The sequence below is a fragment of the Centrocercus urophasianus genome, unplaced genomic scaffold (genome assembly GCF_019232065.1).
Source record: "Centrocercus urophasianus isolate 14NV4802_14NV808 unplaced genomic scaffold, USGS_Curo_1.0 seq_17, whole genome shotgun sequence".
NCBI lineage: Eukaryota > Metazoa > Chordata > Aves > Galliformes > Phasianidae > Centrocercus > Centrocercus urophasianus.
The window spans coordinates 29,247,650-29,269,082 of NW_024884722.1; the positions used below are offsets into that span (position 1 = coordinate 29,247,650).

General features: G+C 38.5%; 1 protein-coding gene across 2 annotated transcripts in view; it reads left to right on the plus strand.

Moving 5' to 3' along the window:
• The window catches only part of LDB3 (LIM domain binding 3), a 78,684-nt gene that overhangs the window by 28,094 nt on the left and 29,157 nt on the right, over nucleotides 1–21,433 (plus strand). For both annotated transcript variants that reach the window (XM_042817678.1, XM_042817677.1), the window contains exon 3: nucleotides 8,069–8,220. In XM_042817678.1, the coding sequence (XP_042673612.1) occupies nucleotides 8,069–8,220 (152 nt within the window). The remainder of the gene's footprint in view (nucleotides 1–8,068; nucleotides 8,221–21,433) is intronic.

Genomic DNA, 21,433 nt, shown 5'->3' on the forward strand with positions numbered 1-21,433 from the left:
CCAGTCACTTATCCAAAGATAATTGAGTCTGCTTGAACTGTGCACTCTGCTGAATTAGGAATCATGAGATCATATTTTCCTACCTCTATCTGGGATGGAAATGTCCCTAGAATATCTTTCCTTGCAGTGTTTGGGAATTTTTGAGTCATATTTGAGCCCAGAACTTGGGCATAAAAATAGAGGACAGTGATGAAGGTGAGCGGAAGTGCTTGAATCTTCAAACGCAGATAAGTTTAGATGAAGAGCCATTCATCACAGGCAAGCTAGTATTAATTAGTTAAGGTCATTAATTTCTTAAAGGTCTTTCTAAATATTCCACTTCTTTCTCAGATTATGGCTTCTCAAATTTAAGACATTCTTGTTAAAACTTTGCACCCTTCTTTGGCGCTGCATTTTCTTACTTTAGTTTCAATTGCACTTTTTAGGGTGTATTGGCTTACAAACAATATTGATGTTAGTTTAAGGATGTTTTTCTGTACCATTTTAGAATGTATTCTGTCTTCTATGCAGTGCTTTCTAAAATTTTTCTAAGAAAAATTTCTAGGAAATAGTGCAGGTATGGACGGGAGCTGACAAAGAAGTACTTAGTGGAGGAGGAAGACCAGGTTAAACTTTGTGTAGCACATCTGGCTGATGTAATTTCTTTCGGGCCAGGATTGAAACAAGCTTCTGACCCCTATATTACATAGAAGCCACTCTTTCAGATCTTATTTGGCCCTGTGTTTCGTTATAAGCTTGATCGTGACTGGGGAGAAGAGAAAGCAAGTAGGTAATCTTTCATGGTCACTGAATCTACCATTGTTGCAATTCTGGTTAAACTGAAAGTGCTGTTTCTTTCTCAATAAATTATACTCTTACTAATTTTATTTTGAATCCAAAATAGCTTTTAGCTATGGGCAGTACTAGTACATTAATACATATTTGGCATCTTTGCTTGATTGAGATGCTAGAGCAAAGCTTGAACTACTACATTTTGTTGGGTAAAATAAACATCCTCAGTCTTTAGAACTTCTTCCTTCCTGAAATCTCCTTTATTTTCCAAGGACTCTGCTGGAATACCTGGCAGGATGTTGTTGGCCACTAAATGTGGCACAGCGTATGGCAAAAGAAATCTGCATTGTACTTCTGTGGGGGAAACTTACAAACAGTTCTTTATTTTCTTTTATTATTATTCACTTAAATTTTAAAGCTGCTTTCATTCTGGAGTTCTGAAACTTTTGATTTTGTTTCTCTCACAGAGATGAATGCCACAGGTGCAAAACACTCTTGAAGATAAGAATGCTGTTTGATAGGTAGCTGATTCTGATAGTGCTGGGCAATTCAGCTGGAAGAGACTCACACTGAACAGTCTCTAAAACCTTGAAGACAGAATAGTGACATTATACTGACTGCATTTGATGCAAATTTAGTTCTGATTCAATGTCACTGTGTACATGTGCTACATTCCATCTTCTCTTGTGCCTTGTGCCTTTCTTTGCTCTTATAGCATCTGCAGGCAAAGCTTGGAGTTGAATGCTACATATTTTTCATTTAGGGACAGGACTGCTATTTGCTGTGTCAAATTGGCTTCTAGTACTTAATTGATCAGAGGAGGAATTATTCCCCTGGCAGACAGAAACAAAATGAACTCAATAGATATACACTTTGAAAGAATAGTTAACTGTAAACCTGCATCAAAGCACCTTAAGTTACAAACACACAGGAGCAGAAGAGTTGCTTACAGATTAAAAAATTGTGCTTCAGCCTCAGGATGTGCTCAAAGTAAAAGCTATTTTATTTTGAGCCATTTAATATCAGAATTGGCTGCAGGCCACTAAATGTCAAATGAATGCACATGGTATTGTCTCAAATGCCCTTTCAGTGAGGCCTTACTGCTGTTGAGCAGATTAAAACTCCTTCAAAATTGTAAAGCACAGTGGTCTTGGATATATACAGTGAAAGGCCTTAAGCAGAATGACCTTAAAAAGAAAATCTGAGCATAGTGGCCAATGGGAAAAGACAATGCTGATACTTGTAGGGAAAGAGACAAATTACTTCTATCAGGAGATCCAAATGAAGAGTATGGATTGAAATAAGATGAAAGCAGTGGAAAATCTGAAGGGTGTATTGATAAGTAAGATTTGTCTTCATAAGCATTTACCTTTATAAAATTGCCCTAAAATGAATTCAAACTGAAAAATGAGGTAGGGAGAAAGAAGAATTTGGGGGAAAGAAATATTGGCACTTGTAGTCCTGCAAGCACTTAAAAGCTTAATGTAACTTGGCTGCAGGGAGTTGTCCTGTGGAAATCTCCAGGAAGGTGAAGCATCAATACCTCAGCTATTTTCTCAAATGTAATTTGCATTAAGGATATTAAACTCCGGTACCAAAGAAGAACTCAGTAGCACACTATCATGGCACAATGTATGATGATAAAAGTAAACTGGATGGTTGAAATAGCTGTTTTTTGATGAATTGTAGGAGAATAGAGATTACTAAAGCTAATACTGTACAAGATTTAGAGAGCTGTGTAGTCTTCTGGCTTTGTCAACACATCCTTTAAAAAGCTCCATACACATTTGATTATTATACGTAGACTGATCATTCTTCTTACAGGCTCAGCTCCAAAACATTTCCATTTATTTATTTAAACAAAAGACAGGACTTTTCAACCAGAAAAGGTGAAGCTGGGACAGAGGAGAGAAGGTTGGAATACCTTCTAACCAAGGACGGAAGTTTTCACACTCAAAAATATTCCCTCCCCCCCACACTATGCTGTAGTATCCCCAAGGCTGAGGTAAACCGGGTGGCTCTAGTTCTAATAGCAGTTCTGCTGCTGCAGTACAGATTTGAGCATACTGTTCTGAACTGTGTTTGACTGGTTGTCCCACAGAATCTTTGTGCTTCTGATACGGTGGCTCCTTATATTGAAGAGAGGTAGATTAAAGCTATTTTGGGTGTTCTCACATGTATTGTAACCTTCCCTCCTAACTAGAGATGAAACATTAGCATGAGAGGCCACTTCAGTGTGCCTCTGCAGCATGCCAGCTCAGCTTTGCTTAATATAAATAGAAACTCTTCAAGATGTCAATGGCACGTTTTGCAGATCCCCTGAGCATTCATTTAAAGTGTGTTTTGTTCTCCTATTAAAAACAAATAATAAAAAAAACTACTTTTATTAAAAAGCCTAGTACTGTTTTGGAAAGCAGTAAGAAATTTTATTTAGGAAGATGGTAGCTGCAAAAAGTAAATTTTCTCTAGGCTTGATTTGCGATACCATAGAATCTTTAGAGTAGGAAGGGACCTTTAAAGGTCATCTAGACTTGAGCAAAGCTTTTGACACTGTCTCCCACACTATTCTCTTGGAGAAGCTGGCAGCCTGTGGCTTGCAGAGATGCACTCCTTGCTGGGTAAAGAACTGGCTGGATGACTGAGCCAAAAGAGTGATGGTAAATGGAGTTAAATCCAGCTGGTGATTGGTCACAAGTGGTGTTACCCAGGCATCGGTATTGGGGTCTGTCTTGTTCAGTATGTTTATTGATGATCTGGATGAAGGCATTGAGTGCACCCTCAATAAGTTTACAGATGACATCAAGTTGGCAGGGAGTGTCAGTCTGCCTGGGGGTAGGAGCCAGCAGTGTGTTCAGGTGGCTGACAAGGCCAATGGCTTCCTGGCTTGTATGAGAAATAGTGTTGCCAGCAGGAACAGGGAAGCGATCCTCTACTTAGCCCTAGTGAGGCCACACCTTGAGTACTGTGTTCAGTTCTGGACCTGTCACTACAAGAAAGACATTGAGTCCTTGGAGCTTGTTCAGAGAAGGGCAATGAAGCTGGTGGGGGGTTTGGAGTATTTATGGGGAGCAGCTGAGGGAGCCTACTCATTTAAGAAACAAAACACAGAATTCCTCAATTGACTTTTTCACAGTGTAGATAAGAGAGGAACTGATGCATACAGTCTGGAGATAACTAGTTGGATCCATTTGGGTATTCATCACTTCGCTATTAACTGCTCCACACTGGGATTTCAATGTTTCCTCATTCCAGTGGGTCATGCTTTTATATGTAGAATGAGGTGGTTCTCCTGCCACTCTCAGGCATTGTGAGCCTCAGTGCTTAAAAAGCCTGTGAAGGTTTGCTGGAAACATCTATATAAAACAGTGGTAAAATGAGGGAGACTTTAAATGCTGCTTTCTGCAGACTTTATTTTCTAGTGATTCTTAGTGTCTGCCCATTCCTTTTCTTGTTTAAAAAAAAAAAAAAAAAGCGCTACAGTTACTCTGATAGCTTGTGTCCTGTCTCTGAATTTCAGCTGAACTGTGGAACTGAACATTTCCTCATGCTATTTTCTTCTTTTGTATGTATCCAGAGGTGAAGAGGGTGTTCATTTCCAGTGCTTTAGCATATTTATAGTGCTAGTGAGATATTTTCTTAAATGCAAAGGTGTAATGTGTTGATTTGAGGGCTGGGGTCAGGAAGAGGGCAGGCATAGCTGAAGTCCTAGGAAAAGAAGAGGCCCTGACTAATTCTGCAAGATGCTGTATTAGCACCTTCTCACTTGTGTAGGCCTCTGTATGTATTTTTGTCTGTCAGTAAGTTAGGAATTCCTTGCGGTAGGGAAGCTATGTCCATCTATCTGTTTATACAAGCATTCTTGATAATATTTTAACACTCAGCCATTGAAATGCTGCCTGATCCCATCTCTCCCATTTTGGAGTGGAGCTGAGGAGCCTGCAAGGGAGCACATCTTGTTCTTAAGGTGGTGCAGCAGCTGCACTTTGTATTCCACTTCCCAGAGCTCCTGCTAGGTGGTCCTTGCTCTGAACCCAGTGCAGACTTATTTTTTTGGGCACAGCTGTCACTGTTGTGCTATATATCTACCCAGTACGCAGCTCTCCTTACAGTGTGATACCACTAGCCTGCCCACAGGTTTTAAGCTGGGCATATTGGAAGTCAGATGTCTATCTTGTTGGAAACTTCTGAGAGCTTGAGCAAGTGTTTCTGTGCTTTTCTGAGATGATAAATATACTTTACTTTCCAACTTGCAGCCTGTTCTTGAGCTTGGGGTGCTAAAGAAATGCAATTAAAATTAGGTCTTACTGTCACTGGTATCCTGGTTTCTTTTTTTTTTTAATTTTTTTATTTTTTTTTAAATTAGTTTACTTTTTTTCTAATCAACTGACATATTATAATTATACCTTGAGTCTGGGGCGAATAGTCTGTGACCCTTGCAACACCTGGCAGCTGAAAGCTGTGCCATAATCTAGAGCAAATGAGTTAAGACTTACAATTTTTTTCTGAAATAACTCTGTCTGGGTTTTACCTACTTACATTTTAAGACAAAAGCGTTAGTGGACAAAATGAAAACTGTATTTTAACTGGACAGTATTTATATATTCATTTATTAATTTTGTAATGCTCTATTAGAGGAAAAGCAGGGATGACAGTAAAGTAGAATTTATGGTGTGGGCAAATAGATCTGGATTTTTGCTCTAATCCTGAGGTTTAATTAACATCAATGCTTCATTTAAAAAATATCATAAAAGAACATTTTAAATAGAAAATAAGTCCTGAAGATTTCACAAAAACATTGATCTGTCTGCAACCACTTAATAAATAAATGGTTGATCAGAGCTGAATTTTCAGATTAAGAAAGCATGCCAACAGATAAACACTTTGCATTCCATTCCTTTCTGTTGGATCTTTAAAAATGGGAACAAGATAGTCTTGAAAGTGCTTTGGCACTTTAGATCTGGCTCTCCTTTATCTCCGTGTGTGCTAGTATTTTGTCCCCAGCAACTCCTGAAGGTTCTCAGTGTCCTCTGTAACTGCCCACTCTGGATTCACTTGAAAGCTTCCCAGAGTAGTCTGTTACCTTCTAGCTAAAATAGGTATAACTCTGTATTTGGATATGGATATTTCATACACATTAGACTCTTAGAGTTTAACATGTAAAGTTACAGGGAAACAAGTAATCTACATAGCATCTTTCATAGCCACTGGGAAGAATGGGGGAAGTAGTAATTATCTCCTGGTATGATTCTGAATGATATATTGAACTGGATCCATACTTGCAAGTCTTGCATAGATTATCATCTGCCTGTGAAACTGGAACAATCTGAATTTTAGAGGGTGACATCAATGCTGTGCTGGCTCCTGAAATGGGAGCCAGAACAGTAGAACTGTATGAATGAATCCAGCACAGTTGGTTACTACTGTTAAAATTAGTTGAAGATGTGGTTACGAATTCCTTTCATTTTAAAATAAAGGAACCCTGGTTTATAAGCCATGATCGTGATATTCATCACATTTTTTCTGTAACTCTTCTGTAGCTCTGAGCCTCAGGCAGGCTGTTGCAATGCCTATAGTTAAAATTCAAATTTGAACAGGAATTTTTGTTTTATAGGCTTTCCTGATCAACACATCTTATCATTTTGGTAGTGTTTTCTTAAAACACGTTTGGCAGAAAATATCCCACTAGAGTAAGTGAAACTGGTATGATTATCTCTTCCCTCAAAATTTGTATCTAATTCTATGTCAGTTGTAGTTAACTTCTGTATGCTTATTTATATTTTATTTCATAACATCTAAATTTTGAACTCGAAGACGTAAGAATCAGAAACTGAGAGAAGTCAATGTGTTTCACCCTGGAAAATGGACATAGGAATGTTGCACATAGGAATTTCACCTTGCAGTCAGACATGGTTTATGCTTACTATACTGAAGGAACAAGAGTCAACAACTGCAGGTGTGGTTTCCTTGGTATTACCCTTGGTGTGGTGGTGATTTTTTCAGTGAGGAAATTAATGAAGTGGGTATCTTAAAAGCATTAGCAAAGATCTGTAGCTTATATCTGTACCTCATAAATACTGAGTGCAGAGAAGAAAGGAAAAATCTGATGTGCTCATTGAAAACTGGCTGAAGGTATCTGAAGGCTCTTCTCTAGTTGGAGTTCAATAATGGAGTGAAATTTCATCGATGGCTTTTGGATGGTAACTGTTGAGTCAAGGCCTGAATCACTGATTGAGCACCTGGGGAAAGGACCTGGTCAGCCCTGGGAGCACAGGTGAAGGCAATGCAGCTGTGGGACTGGAAGGGGTGGAGCCTGGCTGCACCTCTTTTAGACTTCATTTAAGGGCTGACTGCCACTGGGGAAGGATCTCTGGTTGCAGATCTCTCCCCTGTGGAGTTTCTCTTGTGAGCCTAGCTCTTTGGATATGGGTGAGCACTTTTCCTTTGTAACACCTTTCCATTGTGCTAGTCCCTCTGTCATTACACCTCTTAAGTCACCATTTCACTGTGTTGATTTTTCTGACTGCTATAACTGTAGTGTATTGATTGCACCCAGATGCACCTGAGAGGGCTATGTTAAATATGGGTGAGAATACTGCTTGCTTGAAGATGCTGCATTCCACTGGGCACCTGGAGCTAGCACAGTGTGATTATGTAGTGAGGAATCAGAAATTCTGAACTGTTGTTACAGTAGTTGGATTTGCAGTTGGAGTATTCTAGTTACTTATTTCTAAAAATGCTTGTCTTATATTTTTGGATTGTTATGTGCAACAGGCTGATGGAGGTTATCTTGGATAAGTAGTGGTGTCTTGGTAACGGAGCTGTAGTTTTATGTGGGTTAAAGTTAACCAGAATACTTTCCTATAAAGATCACTATAGGGAAACAAAACATGTCCAAGGTCCTTCACACATATTCCGTTTCTGTCTGATTAGTGTAATGAGTTAGTTTGGGAAAAATTACTATTAGGAGGAAAAATACAGTGAAGTCATGCAACGGTTATTGGCTTCTTAGTTTTCCAGTTCTGAGTAATGTCTCTATACAGCACCCCAAAGTGAATTATGATAATCATCCCCTTAAAATGCAAATAATGACAAGTAGGTAATACTCTTGACCTTTACAGAAATGTAAGTTAAGTGTATTTGTTTAATTTCCATAAGTTTTGTTGTTCTACCTGTACACGAATGAATACGACAATAGCAATAATTGAGGAAAATTGTGTTACAATTCTGGACAGTTCTGCAGAAGTAATGTATGCACAGAATGACTTAAGAAGTTTTTTCTTTTCCTTTCCCTGTACAGATCACTCCTGGCAGCAAGGCAGCACAGTCACAGATGAATCAAGGGGACCTTGTGGTAGCCATTGATGGAGTCAATACTGACAGCATGACTCACTTAGAGGCTCAGAACAAGATCAAGTCAGCAAGTTACAACCTGAGCCTCACTCTTCAGAAGTATGTTGACATCAGTTAAAATCTTTGTGTTCCCAAGGATGTCCTATGAAACCCATGACTGAGGGCTCTGTGTTTCTTCTTTACCTGTTAGTTTTATTTGAAGTGTCCAATGTATAGATATGAGGTGAACAGCTAAAATCTGTGGTGATTTTGTAGCAAGTAGCATGGATTTTTATAGATATCACAATGGCTTGTATGACATATGAATCTGTGTTGTATTTAGCCCACTGAATACAGGTGTAATTCCTTGTTCATTCAGGCTCCTGATAAAAGTCCAACAGTGATGTTTCTTTAGTCCTATGCGAACACACACACTTTTGGTTAATATATGAATGACTGTTCCAGAAACAACTATCGTAAGTATTCTGATCCCATGGATTGAATCTGTCATTCCCAGAGTGAGAATTTTTATTAATGGTTTGGCACCTCTAAGTTCACACTGAGTTACCTGAGTGACCCCTCTGCATTTGATAGGGTAAAAAAGGTGTAGCTTCAGTGCAGGAAAGAAAAACATTTGAATGCAAGAAGGGGAGACTTTCTCACAGAAATGTGATAGAAGTCAGTTAAAAGTGGTCATTTGAAGTTACTGAAACAAAGTATTTTAAAAAAGATAGGGCATTATCCTGGATACTTGCAGTTGAATCCTCATTCTGTGACCTTCTCCAGCATTTTTGGTCTAATTTAACGAAAAGCAGTGATAAAGAGATTCATATGGCATCTTTTGAAAAATGCTCTAAATCGTTTTGAGTTACTTACAGGTTGAAGAAGATAATTTCTGATAATTTATTGCAGACCTTCTGTTTGCTTTCCTATTGGATTCTTATGTTTCACATTTAGATAAGATCTCTCAGCAAAAACAATTTCACAAAATTTTGCATTGGTGAGAGAAAGACCAGTTAACACAAAATATTGGGTCTGTCACTCGTGATGGAGTGGACAAAAAAAATCTACTTTCTCTGCAGATTGTTGAGATGGGAACACTCAATTATCTGATACGTATTAAAGTCTGAAAACATGGAATACTTTCAAATTTAAAAGATATATGTGTGTTAGTAATTGGCTGTAGTGATAGGAAAACTGAAGCCGTAAATTTCAGTGATCTTAGATATCAATGTCTAGTAGTCACATGGCTCTAAAAGAATCTTTACAAGATCCTAGAATTCCTTACTGGAGGACCTGTGGCTTGATTTTTGTTGTTACAGCTCTGGAATCAAAGTGAACTTGTTTGTTTAGTCTGTAATGCCAAGGGAAAAACAATGGAACATGAAATCTAGACATAAGTATTCTAAGACCAAAAGCTTTATGTTTATCTAACTGCTATGGGCTCTCAAGAGCAATGGCCTTTCCTCTTATTGATCCTGACCATGAAGGTTTCATGAGTGTTTTTTATAACCTGACAGTTCAGATAGTGTTTGCTGCTACTCACTTTTATGTTCATACTTAAATTCCCCTTGGAGTTTCTTTTTCAGGGTGAAGAACTGGTGGTTTTTGTTTGGTTATCGAGCAAAATGTACATAGTGTCAGCACTTGTGCAGGATATCAAATTGCAAGACATCAAATGTAGTAGAAGGGAAGCATTAAGAATGCTCTTTAGTCCTGTCCTACTCTAAACAAAGAGTCTTCACTTCTCTGGCTATACAAACTTAGTTTTTCTTCAAGCACCATCAGTTTGCCCTTCTCAATGTACACTAACATAGCTCTTCAGTGAGTGTTTTGTGTGGAGTGCTGGCCTGCGTTTGTCATGCAAGTATCTCATTATGGATTAAGGAAGCCGTAGTTGTCAAGTGTTTTCTGATCTTTTCTGATCACACCCTTTCCTAAACTCGCTGTTAAATTTGCCTCTTATCAGGCTATGATTTCACCGAACCTTCACAAAACTTTTTCAATGTCACGGAATTCCTTGGATAGAGAACTTGACAGCTGTGCCAGAGGTTTGATCAGGCAGTCAGAATTCAGCTTTCCAGTGGCATACTGCTTTTTCCAAATGCTCATTGTCAATTTCTGGCTGCTTAGATCTCCAGAACTTGCTATGTACTTCCCGTGCTGCTGGACAATGCTGTGGAAGGCTGTGATCATACTCTTTAATGAACTGCTGTGGAAAAAGAAACTGCTTCTAATCTTTTTGTGCCTTACTGGAGATTAGTTCTCAGTCATTTTACAGTATCTGTTTCTGATCGGTCACTTGAGCTGCACAGCTGCCCTCAGGCATTTTAGTCCCAGGCCAGTTAAAGTTCATCTTCAACTGGCTGGCTATCGCACAGGAACTGGGCCATCTGCTTATTGTTCTGCTGCATTCAGTTCACAGGTAAAAAAAAATGAAATGCATGCAAAATTTATTTTTTAATTGATGAAAATAGGTTTCTTTTTAAAATTCAAATACAGTTCATGAGTACAGTATTATTTGTTAACACACTTCACTGGAGCATCCACAGTATTCATTTGATCTTAACTCGAGGAATCTGATCAGCCTCCTTGGAAAGGATTCACCAAATGTACTGACTAAGTTTTGGAAAATGCTGTAATATGAGCATGCCTCATTCTGCTGGCATAGGCATTCCTGTGATGCTCCAAGATGCCTGCTTTGGTGTCACTACGAGTTCCTGCAGAGGAGCAGGGAAGGTGCAGGCCTGATATGCATTGACACAATGTCCCCCCCTTTCAGGGCAAGCCAGTGTTGGAATACAGTTTGCATTCAGGCAGCCACAATTGACTGCTTTTTGCTGGCAAATCAAAAGCTAAATAATACTTTTTAGTAGTGAAATGGGAAGAATCAGTTGTAAAGCTAGGAGAGATTTATGGTAAATATTTAATAGCTTTCCTTTTCTTGTGCAGCACCAAAAGATGGCTGATCCTGCAGTATTTATTTCAGATCTACCATAAATAAAGTATGTGGTAACAGCAAACTGCAAGCCAAGGAAATTGAAAGGTCATTGTGAACTGCTTTCTTTTGTCTGAAGCTGTGAATAGTAAACAATTCTGTACATGTTGTAGGGCTGCTGGGCATATTTTAAAATCAGAACCAGATTTAGGCTAGGTTTATGCTTGAACAAGAATTAGAAGAGGGTAAATATTACAGTTTAAGAGTAAACTTTCTACAGGCAATTCTCCCAAAAGCACAGACTAAAATATTGAGTAGTTGGGGTATTACTGGAAACACTGCCAAAAAGCATTGTAGGAAGAGATTAGTAAAAACAGACAGAAAATGAAAGCATGGTTTTGGAACTTCTTCTCTTTTTATTTGGATGATTTTATTACATTCATTAGACTAATAATGCTTTCATTCAGGGACTGCTTATGTATAGAGGGAGAATCTGTTCTCATGCGAATATGACTTCTTTTTTTGAAAGGAAAGCTAATGCTAGTGTTCACTTGCTGGTGCTTGCGTTCTACCTTGTGAATGCCTGTCCTGAAATCCATTCTTGGGGTAGCTAACTTCTTCCTGGCCATTACTGCTTTTCTACTGTAGTCTTTATGGAAACTGAATTCCTGGTGTCAAATGACTGTTCCTTGGATGAGACTGCAGCAATACTTTCACAGCTCAGCAGTACTGCTTGGGACTCAATAGCTAGGATAGCAGCACTTACAAGTTTGGGAAGCAAAAGCCGTATCAAGACTTGAGTAAGATTTCTGAATTACTACATACAGAAGCAAGTCCATTGCTACTGTGTCAGTCCAGACTAAGGGTACAAATGCCTGCCTCCTACCCACAGCCTTCAGAGTTCAAGAAGGTGTGTGACTTGCATTTTGACTTGCATTTGATACAATTTCACTAGAAGTGTTAGTCTTAGCATATTTTCAAGTATAAATATGTTCACGTTGCCTTAGAAATATGGTCTGAAATTTTATGGCAAGAAAGAAGTGTATCAGAGTAAAAAAACAAACAAAACCCACACACACAAAAAATGAAGCTCTGTCCTTTAGTCTGTTCCCTTGAATTTTGCAGAAATTGTTTAAAAGAGCTAATGTGATTCTCAGAGAATTTACATATTGAGTCAGTAGTTTCTGAATTTCATATCAGAAAAAAAATACAAAGTTGATGACATGTTGGTTATTCAATGCCACACTCACTGGAGTAATTCTGGTCTAGATTGCACTGAGGTCTCAGATCTTACACCATGTGGACAGTACATTTTGGAGACTTCAAGTTAAAATGGGCTAGAATACTCCAGTGGGAAGGGACCTTCAAAGGTCATTGAGTCTAGATGCCTGACCAGTTCAAGAGCTAACCAAAATTTAGCTGTGTTTTAAGGACATTATCCAAATGGCTCTTGAATGCCAACAAGCATAGGGTTTCAGCCACCTCATTAGGAAACCTGTTCCAGTGTCTGACCACCCCCACAGTGGATATGTTCTTGCCAATGTCCAGTCTGACTCCATTGGCATAGGAGAGATCTGTTTCTGTGTGTCCATCATTGGTTAATGGGAAGAAGTTATAGGCACCTTCTTGTCTTAAACTGAGACAGGGGAGGTTTAGGTTAGATATTAGGAGGAAGTTTTTCACCCAGAGGGTGGTGAGGCACTGGAACAGGTTGCCCAAGGAGGTTGTGGATGCCCCATCCCTGGAAGCATTCAAGGCCAGGCTGGATGTGGCTCTGGGCAGCCTGGTCTGCTGGTTGGCGACCCTGCACATAGCAGGGGGTTGAAACCAGATGAGTATTGTTGTCCTTTTCAACCCAGGCCATTCTATGATTTCTTATCTTCAGGGAGCTGTGGGGGATGATGAAGTTGTCTTAACCTCTTTTTCTCTTGAGAAGACAATCCAGGTGTCCTCAGCCTTTCCTCAAAGGATGGTTCCTCAGTTGAGTCAGTTGGTGACTGCGTGTACCTGCATTCAGGAAAGGAATTCTAAATTCTACTTTTGGCAAGATAAGAAAAGTGTAGTAGTCAGATTCTTACATTCCTTACTTAGTCACAGTATGCATAAATTCAAAATTTTAATCGCAATGACAGGAAAAAGAGGAAAGCAACAATCATGTGAATGTGGTGTGACACTAATTCTAATTTTGCTTAGAAATTCAACCCTGGAACTTTTATCCTCAGTATCCAAGGTTTCTTCCCCAAACTTCTGATGAGACCACGTGCTCAGTGCATTGAAGAAAAAGTTGGCTTAAAAAAGTTAACATGTATTATTATGAGTTCTGAAGTGGAGATGAATCTCATTGAATACCCCAGTTGTGCCTATATGCAGACATGAGAGGATGGTAGCGTTTGTCTCCGAATGTTAGGCTGGTATCTGGACAAGACTATGAGTTACCATCTTGGAGTAGTTAACATTTAATGCTTTTGAGAGTGATGATTTGCTTTTTCCATGGAAAATAAAATACAAATATCAGTCATTGCAATGAATATATTCTCTACATGAGCAGGATGGGTGGACTGCTATTTACACTCTGCATAAAGTGTCCTTGTTAGTTTTAGAGCCTGGAAACTGTAGCACCAAGGCTTTAAAGTGCAGTCAGGTTTTGATTATAAGAAGATTTTGCTCAGGGATTTAACTATTCTCAGGCTGCACATACTTCTTCCCTACCTTGAAACACCAGCTTTCAGTGAAGTTAAAATCATCCTCTTATTTGTAAGATAAAAATGCAATGGATGAGCTAATTTCATCCATCTCTGTGTGAATTCTTATATGTCTTATGTTGTATTTAGCATGGAATAGTTATGATGGATATCACTGGCACTTCTTATCCAAATCAACAGGCTTACACAACTCAATATACATGGCAGCTATAATCTTTGAAACAAGTATTTACTAGTTGCATTCTGCAATCAGCAAGTTGGTATATTACCCAAAATGTTAAGCTCACAAGAAGGTCACAATATATCAGGGCTGAGACCTTTTCTTGTTGATTAATGTTGATTGGCTTAAGTATGGATGTGGCAAAATGTAAATTACGTGCTTCAAGCTAATACATTACTTGTAAGAAGTGGAATTGAGGAGTCACAATCACAGAATGGCCAGGGTTGGAAGGGATCTCAAGGATCATGATTCTCCAACCCCCCTGCCACAGGCAGGGCCACCAACCTCCACATTTAATACTTGACCAAGCTGCCCAGAGCCCCATCCAACCTGGCCAACAGGACATCCACAACCTCTCTGGGCAGCTGTTCCAGCACCTCACCACTCTCTGTAAAGAACTTCTCCTGACATCTAACCTAAATCTTCCCTCCCTCAACTTAAAACCATTTCCCTTTGTCCTGCAGTTATCAACCCTTTCAAAGAGTTGATTCCCCTCCTGTTTGTAGGCTCCCTTTAGGTACTGAAAGGCTGCAATGAGGTCACCCCGCAGCCTTCTTTTCTCCAGGCTGAACAAGCCCAGCTCCCTCAGCCTGTCTTCGTAGGGGAGGTGCTCCAGTCCCCTGATCATCTTTGTGGCTCTCCTCTGGACCCTCTCCAGCAGCTCCCTGTCTTTCTTGTACTGGTGCCTCCAGACCTGGACACAGTACTCCAGATGAGGCCTCACAAGAGCAAAGTAGAGAGTAATTCAATTGGGTGAAATATGAATGCTTTACTGGGTCAATCCTGTAATACATTATTTGTGTACGTGAAGTTACCAGTCTCCTTTGGATCTTTTTTGTGATACTTCATGCACATCAGCCACTATGAAAGTTACCAGGTCTTTTTTTTTTTTTTTTCCCCATATTTTAATAATTGATATCCCTGTTAAGATCAGGGACACACCAAGGTATGTTGTGCTTGGCTTTTAGGCTCTTCAGAGGTTGGCCATCTCTTCGTTTCCTCTTTCTGACTGCTGTCTACTGCAGCATGGCAGTACTGGGCACTGGCAGGTGGTGGAGTAGTTTCTGCATTGTCATAAAGACAACTTCAAGCAGTACTCGAATAATTCAGAAGAAAGCAAATTTTTTTGATGAGGCCTGGCAAACTTTCTTAAGTAAGCAGTCTTAAAATGAGAATTAAGTTTCAGGTCAAAATCTGCCAGATACAGCTTCTGGCAGATTTGACATCTATCAGATGAGGAAAAAAATGGTTGCTTAGTTTTCTTACAGCTAATCAACAGTGTAGGAAGAAAACTGTTTATCTCAAAAGTTCCAAAAAGCGTTAAATAATTAGAGAAAGCATCTGCTCATTATATTGCTGTCTCAACAGTGCATTTGAATCACTCATAGCCTTTCATATGTTTACTCTCATGAGGGAAATTGTCTTTCTGCAGAGAAGCAAAGTAGAATGTCCAGTAACTTTCTGTAGGCCATCCTGTGTAGTGGCAGATAAAACTGAATTTTAATTCCAAAGATAGTGGCCCTGTCACAGGATCATCCTTTTTCTGCAGCATAATTGGCAGGTTAGCTACTGAAGCAAGTAATGGAATTATTATTGAGCATGAAATTGTAAGTTAGTTGTCTTGGTGAAGAAGGCACTCTAAGCACGTAGCAGTATTTAAAACAAACAAACAAAAAAATCAACAAAGCAAAGAGCAAAATGAACCATGTAGTGACTGTGGTGTGTATAGATGCATATCTTATTTGTATTTCTGTAGAGCCTTTGTGAATGTCTGTTTAGCCTAGTAAGCAACGTGTAAAAATATAGGTATCAGCACACTGGAGAGTAGAATGTACATCTCTTCAGGTATCTCTGAGTACTGCTTATAAACATCACACTCGCTTGTTGCAATAACTGAAGATATTCATATCTTTCAGAAGCACTGGAACTTTGCTTAGATAAGTTACTGATTATTGTGGTGAGACAGTGGCAGTGAGTGTTTGGCTCTGTGTAACCCACTTCAGTTCGCATCCTCTAAACAGTAAGAAAAAGTGAAGGAAAGGCACTGATGGAAAGCTCACTGATGTATTCTGGTTTGCAAACAGTGAATAGCTAAATGAATTGAACTACAGTTAAGATCCTATTATCCATGACCCCTAATTGTTCTTTCTGCCATATACGTCAATTAGAAATGCTCTGAAAGCCATGCAGTATGCTACAATGTCCACATTCCGAGTTAAAGAAATTACAGGAAAAACAGATAACTAATTTTGCATCATTGACAGCTTTAGGAAATTCTAATCATTTGTGATCACGATGCTCAAAGTATCTAGAGCATTAGATTTGCTATTAGCAAATGTTGAGTGGCAAAGGGAAGAATAGACTTCATCTGTGTAATATCAACATATTTGGATTTGGACAGCACAGATAGCTACTGTGAGAAGTACCTTCAACAGAAGGCAGCTGTTGAGCTTTGTATTCTTTTTTTGTGAATCTCTTTCCTTCGTTTTTAAAAAAGAGATGGATTCACCATACCTTTGAGTCTTGGCTGCATACTTCTGGGTGATTCTCTACAGCAGCTCCCAGTGTTGATCTGAAATCAGCAGCTGAATGATGTTCACCCTTAACAAAGCTGTTGGAAAGTGAAGAGTTGCGGGACTGCCCTGGAGTCTGATGGTACTTGAATGGAGGTGATCTAAGAGTCAAATACATTATCTGCATGGTAGGGGAAAGTTGAACAGGAGAAAAGGCTATGTTTCACGTTAGATGCTCTTCAGTAAAAAATACATAGGTAAATATTTTTTAATGTCCGAGTCCTCAGCATTTTTTAATTATTATGCTTACTGGGGTGAGTGAGAGAGTGACGTTTTTAGTCCAAGTTAATGCATACATTTAAGCGCTGGATAAAGACAGTGCATTTTCCTGTTCCTTGTAATAACAGCTCTTCAGTATTAGATCCTTTCACAACCTAAATGTTTTGTTCTTCTCTTCTTACACTAACAAATTATTTCATTATTTGCTTCTTCACCTTAATTACATTTATTTTTAGCATCTGGCAGTAATTAGAAATAATAAATGCAATCATGAATAATAAATAACTACTGAATTGTCAGAGATTTAAAGTGAGATTACTAAGCTCTGAACCCTCCCTGATTATTGTGATTCTATTTCAGTGTCTCCCTTGTGATTCTCTAACACTCTTCTCTACAGCTGAGCAATCTGAATTCTGCCCTCAGTTGATGCTGGGGTGTAGGAATCTCAGAGCTGTTACTGAATCAACTGGGAGGCAATGGAAGCATTAGTTCCAGGAGGGAACAGCTCAAGGGCAGAATACAAGGGAATTCAGGTGAAGAGTTTTTGTCTCACAAGAGAAAGGGAAAGAGTAAAAAAGATGTGTAGGTGTCATCCAGTGGGACAAGGGGGAGCTGAAGAGAAAACAGGAGAGTAGAATTTGTTTGCTGCTTCAGAATCTATAGATATGTACTCATTTTCAAAACTCACAGCCTCACAAGTACTTTTTCTCACTTTCCCTTTCCTTCCTTAAGCTAAACTCACCAAGATTTCTCTGCTTTTTCTTTTTCTGTCCTGTAATATTTACATCTACCCTTTGCTCAAATCCCTTCTAAAGGAAATAGATATTACGTACTTGTAAACATTCTCTTCCACAGATTTTTGGATAACTGCTTACTTAGAGATGACATTTACGAGTATTTTTGTTCATATAATGCTATGGGTACGAACAACAGGCCTGAAAACTATAACTGCCAGTTCTGCAGTCCATCTGAGTGTAGTGCAATGCAGGGAAATAATTAACAAGTCAGTCATGCATCCAAATGCTAATATTTGCATTACTGTTGACATAGAGCAAAACTGCTGATGGAAGTATTTATCAATTTCAATGCAGGTACAGATGCTATCTTGATAAGGTGAAACTAGGCTTCATCCTAGCCCCAAAGTGATCACAATGATATATGAAGTATTGTGGGTTTTGTATTTGTGATTCTCATAAAGGATGCTGAGCCTGTTTGCTAATGTACAGGAAGAGCTTAGTGAGCTTAAACTGTGGGATCACAAGACTTGGGGTTTACCCTGCAAGACTTAGAATCAGTAGGTAGCTTCTGTGCATGATATTTCATTCAGTGTTTGGCTGAAGATGGACATATTGAAGTGATGACCATGAAGAATATCTAGTCTAGCTATTTTACTTCTGTTTTCCCAAAATTAATATTACTGCGTTTAATTGATATGTATCCAAAGTCCAGTGTGACCCACTCTATTAAATTAGGAGATATGTAAAGTAGGTAAAATGATTTCAAAATATTTTGTAGTTGATTTGTTTTATTACCTTTCTATAGACCCCCCCCCTTCTTCAAGTTTTGAGACAGTAAGACACATTTTGAGCATCTTAATCAGTGTATATAGATGGTCACATATATAATGAAGTAACAACAAGAGCTTAATGTAAAAATGATTTTAGCTGTCCTGAGAATCCAAGAAGTGGAGGTGGACACTGACTGCCAAAGTTATCAACTACAAAAAAATGCCATGTACATGAAAAAGAGCTATCAGCTGTTAGATCGTATCTGCTGTCTCCAAGTATGGTGATGTGCTCCTGAGAGTAGGGATAAGCTGTAATTGCATTACAGAATTCGAACGCTATGGAAGCTCTTCCTTAAGCAGGCAGCTCCTCTCAGTGCAGCTGAGTCCTAATGAATATTTGTTGTGAGTGCAAGGATAATAGAATTGAAGTCAAGTGCTCTTTGATTAAAGATATATTTAGGTAGATGGGAACAAGTAGAAATTTTGACAGTTATATCAACAGTACTAACAAAATTGAACTGCTTCTCAAAACTAGATCCCTACTGCTTTTAAACTTCAGTAAGGCAGAGATATTTCCCGGAACAGGAGATATTAGGGAAGAATTAAAAAAATTCTGGGATTACGTATTTGGGCTTTTTTAAGGCTGAGAAAGAAACAAGCCTTTCATTTCCACTTTTAACTTTAAAACTAGAAAACAAAATGTGGACAAGTTGAAAACAAATCAATTGCTTTGACTTGGAAAAAAAATTTCCTGGAATATTTCAACACCAAATCTATAACTATCACAATCGTTTGTAGAATTTGGACTTCCATATTCTTCGCAACTCTACAAACTGAGTGTACTCCATGGGTTTTTGGAAGAAAATAATTTTGCAGTCAATGAATTAAAATGTAAGCTGAGACAGACACGTACAGCAGCACCTTAGTGACTTGAAAAGCAAAAAATCTAAGTTAGTGGTGCCGCAGGATATGGCTAGAAAAGAAGGGAGAAAAAAATATCCTGAACGTGCAGTATATTTTCCCTGAGGAATGATAGCTCTTATGTAAATAATCACTTTAGAAGTACATACATTTTTCATTCCACAAATTGACTTCACCTCTTTTGCCCTTTTCTCCGATGCAAACCTGTGCCAAATTTAGCAAGCTTTATCATTCTGTTGTTAAATATCACAGTTACAAACATCCAAGACAGAGTTATGTAGGAACACTTCTTGTTCTAAAGTAATATCTTTAAATCTTCAAGTTGGTGCGGAATAATAATCTTTGTTGGATAACACTGTAAATGGCAGAGGTAGTTTATGAGCAACGTTTGAAAGAAATAAAGCTCCTTAGCATCTTCTGTGGTGAAGTAATGACTGGGAAAAATAGAGATAAAATAAGCAGCAGAATTGTAGGGGACTGCAGGCCTGGATGCAGTACTCTAGATGGGGTCTGACGAGAGCAGAGGTGGACAATCACCTCCCTCACCTTGCTGGCCACCCTTCTTGATGCAGCCCAGGATAATGCAATACAAATATTTTCTAGTTAAGCATTAAACTTGCTGTATGCAGCTGTTTGTACTGCATGTAAAAGCAACAAAAAGCATTTACACTGCTGAGCAACTTTGGCACTAGAATTCATGATCAATGGATAGAGCAGAAGGTACACTCAGTGCCCATGCTGCCTGGCTCTGGGTTTGACTATGTCTAGGACCCCCTCAGTAACTTCACAGAAATACCTGGGTACTAACAGAAGGAGGATCAGAATCTCCCCTAAATCTTTACTTATTTATAAATTTTTTCAGTTAGTTTTTTTTGCAACTCTCTGTGTTCTGGGTTGGAGCTTACTTTATTTTCTTTTGCGATGAGTGTGCACATCTTAAATGACTTCTTTTTTCTCTTAGCTGAAATGGTTGGTGGAAGCACTTCTGAAAAAAGATGGGTTAATAATGCATCACTGAGGAAAGTTTTTTCTAGGCAGTTAGCAATCAACTTTCGTTCTTGGAACTTGAAGCCTTTCTTGGATTGATATTATATTACAATATATGCAATCTGTAAATATCACTTATTAGTGCCTTTTACGATTTTCTAGCCTCCTGCTTCAGAAATTATACATTCATAGAGTGGCTTGGGTTGATAGGAACCTGAGAGAACATCTAGTTCCAGCCCCTGTGTTGTGGGCAGGTTAAAAGAGTCACATAATTTCTGTTCTCCATTAAGAAATCTTCCAGTTCCTGTGAAGATAATTCATTTTATATGTGGCAACTAAAGCTAAATACACAGCTCAGTGTGATGCTATGTTTTAACACACGGATTCCCACTATGACTGGCCCCAGCTTTTGTCTTTCTCAGTTTTTTCTCTCCAGTAGCTGCCCTTGTTAGGTATGTCATTGGAAAGAGCAACACAGCCCTCAGTAAGGAAATAAAGAGCCTAAAATGGAATATCTTCCCTTATCAGTCTTAGTTGTGCTATGAAAAATGAGAACCTGTATGGCTACATATTTTTACTGGACCAAAAGCATCTTCTGTGTTTTTGTTATAGGGATAACTATCTAATCCATCCTGATGGCCTATTATTCTTGTAGTCTCAATGTTGTCTTCTAGCGTTAAATTTTACTTCAGGTTAATCAACTACTCTAGGAAACAAATTTTGCCTTCTACCAATTGTATATATGTTGTCTTTTCAATTTTACTTTATGTCCAGCATAGCTTTATTTTTCCTTTTCCTACTGTTCACTGTTTTCCTAACTTGTACAATGTCTTCTATTCATTTATTTTCTAAAGCAAACGTTTGCAGACATCTTAGTTAATTCTACTTCAGTAACAGTTTTGTGTGATTTTAAGTACTTTTATTTCATTTTTGTTATATTACAAAATATACTTTTAATGGATGAGGTTTTGAAATATAACTCTAATCTGTGGGTTGGCAATAGCACAGCAATAGCAGAACTGTGATTCCTTTGATTACCTGTACTTTCTTCAGTTCATTTTCTGGGAAGATTTCAGAAGGGCATTCAGTGAAGTTCTCAAAACCTTCACAATACATCTTCACTTTCTGAGCATCCTGAAGTACTTAGTTAACATTTTAAATCTGCTAAATTGATTTTGTTATATTCCAATTAAAGGGTGCATTGTGTGTTTTGCAAATATTTCGGTATGGTTTACTTCAGTTTTTAAAATCCTCATGTATTTGTCA